Raw genomic sequence first — 4,769 nt, forward strand, 5'->3', positions numbered from 1 at the left:
ATACATGTTCTTGGATACGGGAGTTTTGGGGTTTATTTATGTTTTTTAAAGCAATGCCTATTGTTAACCGTGATGTGTAAAATGGATCAGAGTTATTAGGTCTTATTAGGCCTCACTGCTACAGATATTTAAATTATCCAAAGATGGTATTGTTCTGGTCAGTGTGTCTCATATTCATCATAGTGAATGATCCCGACATATCATCGTCTAGAATGTGAGTCGCTTTTCGAAGACAAGAATACTGTCTCCATCAAAAGCAATTATCTTGCCTGATGATGAGATCATTACACGAGATAATGAAAGGTGATATCGCCTAAGCTTTACAGTCCATTGATCAGTCAGTCTAGTTGATAGAGGGAATGACGTCACTCTTCTCTTCTTCACTTCATTCCCACTCATCACCTGATCAATCACACACGTCTTGCGCTCATCATCTGATGTCACAACGTACAGGTCGTCTGTTATAGGATCAACACAGACATTCAAGATGACATCACTGTGGGGGATTTCCCTTTGACCACCCTGTCTGTCTATGATTAGTACTCTCTTACCAAGCGGGTAAGGTTGAGCGATGATGTGACCTGATGATAGCACACCTCGCATCAGTACTTTCTGTTTACATTTGATGGTATTCACGATCTTACTATCAGCTGGGTTGATGACGTATATCTTAGACTGATTCCACTCAGCAGCGATGATCATCCCATCACGGTCAACAGCTACATCCACCTTTGAGGTATCGCGCGTTGTGTTTCTTGGTATTGTGACGTCATTGATGCGCATCCACTGTAAATACATAATGCATTCTAATCAATCATTCTATTCTATACAATGTTTTTGAAATATAGTCATAGATTAAAGTTTCAACATAATTCTCTACTGCATGTCTATTACAGAGAACAAAAAGGTGACCTACTTCAGTAAAGCCATTCGAATCAATTTTTTGTTTAATGCTATATACACTCTTATTTAATTCTAAGTTTAATTCCCAAGGCAAGAATATATTCTTAGATTGCAAATAAAAAATATAAAAAATAATAGAATAAAATAAGATGAATAAAACAAATTAAAGACCCCACAAGCTCTGTATACATAGAATTCAGTGTACACTTCTCTACTTCTCTACTCCGAGATTGAGAGGGTATTTAGAGTGGATCTAACTGAACTTATTGTAATTTGAGGGGCTACTTAATATCCACTGATTTTTTACACATTGTATATTGAGTTTGAGGTCATCGTTGTAGCCCCTCAAATCTCTTGAAATGTTGTTGAGTTGGCAGTGGACCGACTCTCCCCCTTGTTCACCCATCATCCCAAGGCTTGCTCTCCAGTCTCTGAACCAGGGGATGACATGATACTGCAATAGATGCTGTTTGGGGGTCACGCTCTCTGTGGGGAAGTTCTGACGGTAGAACAACATATACTCTTTGATGTCTTTGTCTGTCAGTAAATAAACGATACAAAAAAAAAAAATAGAGATCTATAAATGTTATTTTCTAGTAATATTTTTGCTTCTTCAGTGTCAATTGATATTTTCTTGCTCTGTCACTCTTTATTTATTTGATATGAAAATTACTTGCATTTCATTTTTTTTTTGCAGCTGACCTTTATGATCATGATCTCTTAGACTCTTACCCAGCTTGTCGATGACTGAGTCGTCCAGGAAAGTACCCGTGTTTATACCCCGGTGGCATGCCCCGAACAGCTTTAGCAAAGTATTATACTTGCTGGCTATCTCTTCTGCCTTCTGGATGAGGTCCCGGTCGTTGGGGCAGAGTGACTGTACCTTCTTTGATATAGCAGCAGTGATCAGATCAGTGTTCTCAGGCTGTTGGAACAAGGTACACGAGGATAGGTTCAAAGTAAAAGGATAGTGACATTTACTATTAGAATAAAGTGGACATTAGGCAAGAAGCAAACATCTAGAATTTATATTTTCTTGTATTATTCAAAAGAAAGACAATGTGAATTACTATAATTTGTGTAAATATAGTAGTATATTTCAGGAATGTTCTTACTTTTCATGATATACTCTACTCACCTGTAAACATTTATGTACATGGTTCCCTACAAATGAACGACCATGGTACGCCTGTCTGCTCACTCTCAACTGCTGTAGTGCTTCTTCTAGACCAACATTAGTTGGTCCAGAGTGAACTGTCATTTCTGGTATTTTGCCTATTTCCTTCTCCTACAAATAAAAAAGAGATTTTATATGTTAAATTTTATATTAATTTTAGTTAAAGATGCATTTGGTACATCTATACATGATTTAAGATTAAAACGTATGCAACTCGTATTTACAATACTGCCAGTGTGACATCCAAGATACTAACCAGTGTAACTTTCTCTCTCTTCTTCTCTTCAGCCATTTCCAGGATGAGGGTGGGCGGTTCAGCTTCAGGGTAAAGAAGTCCAACCATTATGTGCTGGTCCATGAGGTCGTGGAGTTCTTCCTCAGCAAGCTTCAGTCTTGACTGGAGACTCAGCTTCTTCAGCTGCTGTTTGAAGGCCTCTTTTGCTTCCAGTTGGTCTGTAGGACTTTTTGCCAAGGACTGGCCAATCTCCAGGTCCAGAGTGTGACATGCTTGGCAGAGCGAGTTGAAGTGCTTCAAGAAGACCCCGAGGGAGATATGGAGCCCAGGAGGACAGACCTGATAAATAAGAGAAAAGGGCTTATAATATCAGAGGTATTAATAACAATTTTCATTGTCATCATTGCAGATGAAATTAAGATTTCACTTTTGAATGTTCTGAATGTTTGTCTTCCTGAGGGGTTTAAAGTAGCTATAACCCGATAAGCATAAAGGTCTGTGGTAAGATACAGATCCGATTACACACCCACCCCACCCCTGGTGAGAGTTATATTCTGGCTACTGATTAAGCATTTGGCTATTGAAATCATTTTTTTCTTAAATATCTTACCCTATTTATTGGAATGTCAAAGAATGGGGATCTGATGACGTTATTAGATTCCTTTGGGATGCCACAGGTTTTGAAGTGGTTCAGGGATTCCTTGAGGGTCTGCAGGCTTCGCTGACGGGGGACAGCCATTGGTGGGTCAGCCATTTCCTTCTTGGTCATCTCACAGTAGAGACAGCAATGACGGCCTGGTGAAGAAAAAAAAAATGGGGATACAAGTCAAGAGAATTTTTTTTTTTTTTTTTAATTACCTCTATTCAATCAAAATAATATATATGTATATATAATGTTTATGAAAGTAAGGCTTACCATTGGGGCCAGTGAGTCCATACATGCGGGTCAGATATTCATAGTCGCCGAAGGCAAAGACTTTCATGGTTTTCCCTCTGTATAAAGACAAAATATGAGATAGACACAATAAAATTCACATACCAAATAACTACATTCACATTAGAAATCTTACTCATTGAAATTTTATAGGTTCTGGTTATCTTTTTGATTTTTATGGATATTAATATTTTATTCAACAGAAGAAGAAAACACACCGCCATGACATTGACTCCAAATCAGCAATTTGGCATCTAATGGTCTCCAGAGAGACATCGAGGTTGTAAGTGGAGTCAGATCCAGGGAACAACATGATCACCCGGGTGTTGTGGAGGCTATTGGGTCGCTTCACATTGGCCAATTGCACCATTAGCTTGAAAGTTCCTCCCCCTTTGTCGCCTCCCACTTTCAACCAAATTTCTCCTTCGGGGATGTGGTCGTCATGCCAGGTGAGCTCTCCAAGTCTGTAGATATGTAGAAATAGGATATTATTGCATTATTCAAAGGGCTATTTAATTTGATTTAAATGGGTTTAATTAATAAAATTATATTACCAGAATAAAATCATAATGCTTCTGAGGATAAGGAATAGATATCAATATCAGAAACACTATGGCCCAAATTCACAAAGGAGGTTTAAAACTCTCTTGTGAATTCATCCCTATCATTTTTTTTGTAATTGGTGCATTCAGTAATCATTTTTAATGATATTTAAAATATCTTTCTTCTTTTGTTATGTTAATGATTTGCTTTAATGGTTTTGTTTACATTATCACAGGTAGAACTCACCGATCATATTCCTCTAGTAAGTCCTTGACAAGGGCACTGAGGCTTCTTACTGTTACTACCGGGGTCTCCTTAATTTCCATGCCAGTCTCACTTGAGCCTTGTTGGAGAGGCAACAGTTCCCCGGTAATGTTGTTTTTTACCACATCATCTTGGAGTCTCCTCACTTCCCTCTCATTTCCTGTAGAAATTCTCCGTTCTTTTAGCCAGATGTTAAGAAATATATTTAGGTATTGTATTTTTATTGTATTAATGACTTAATCTAGTATGAGGTGTAATTCCTGGTGGGGTGGGGGGGGGGGGGGAATACTCATCTTATAAGGTATATGGGGATATGTGCCACTCTAATGGGTCACTTTTTTAAAAGAAATCCCAAAGCATGGGGTAATGTTTTGTGCCAGAAAACCTCCAAAACATGGGTAACTTTATTGTTAAGAATGATATTCTCGCCCGTATATATTCTCGTCGTTTGAGAATATCATTCGAGATGCAAAAGTGGTCTTTACAAAAAAATGAAATCCCTTTTAATTGGTACCCTGTAAAGGTGCTGTGGATAAGTCAAGGGAATGTGAACCACGAGATCTGGGGTTCAAATCCCACCACAGTACCAATGTCCTTTAGCAAGATATTAATCTACATTTGCCACACTCGACCCAGGTGTTGTAAGTGGGTACCTGGTAGGATTCATTCCTTGAATGCACTGAGATCTGTATAAAGGCTCCAGGGGCTAAAGC

General features: G+C 38.4%; 1 protein-coding gene across 1 annotated transcript; it reads right to left on the reverse strand.

Moving 5' to 3' along the window:
• Positions 1–820: 820 nt before the first annotated feature.
• Positions 821–2,417, reverse strand: LOC135154381 (uncharacterized). The gene is made up of 4 exons (XM_064100523.1): positions 2,337–2,417; positions 2,042–2,191; positions 1,636–1,828; positions 821–1,440 (listed from the first exon to the last, which is right to left on the reverse strand). Exons 1-4 carry the CDS (start codon positions 2,370–2,372, stop codon positions 1,157–1,159), a joined length of 663 nt encoding a protein of 220 aa, XP_063956593.1. The 5' UTR covers positions 2,373–2,417; the 3' UTR covers positions 821–1,156.
• Between the last annotated feature and the right edge of the window lie 2,352 nt (positions 2,418–4,769).

The sequence above is a fragment of the Lytechinus pictus genome, chromosome 6 (genome assembly GCF_037042905.1).
Source record: "Lytechinus pictus isolate F3 Inbred chromosome 6, Lp3.0, whole genome shotgun sequence".
Lineage (NCBI taxonomy): Eukaryota > Metazoa > Echinodermata > Echinoidea > Temnopleuroida > Toxopneustidae > Lytechinus > Lytechinus pictus.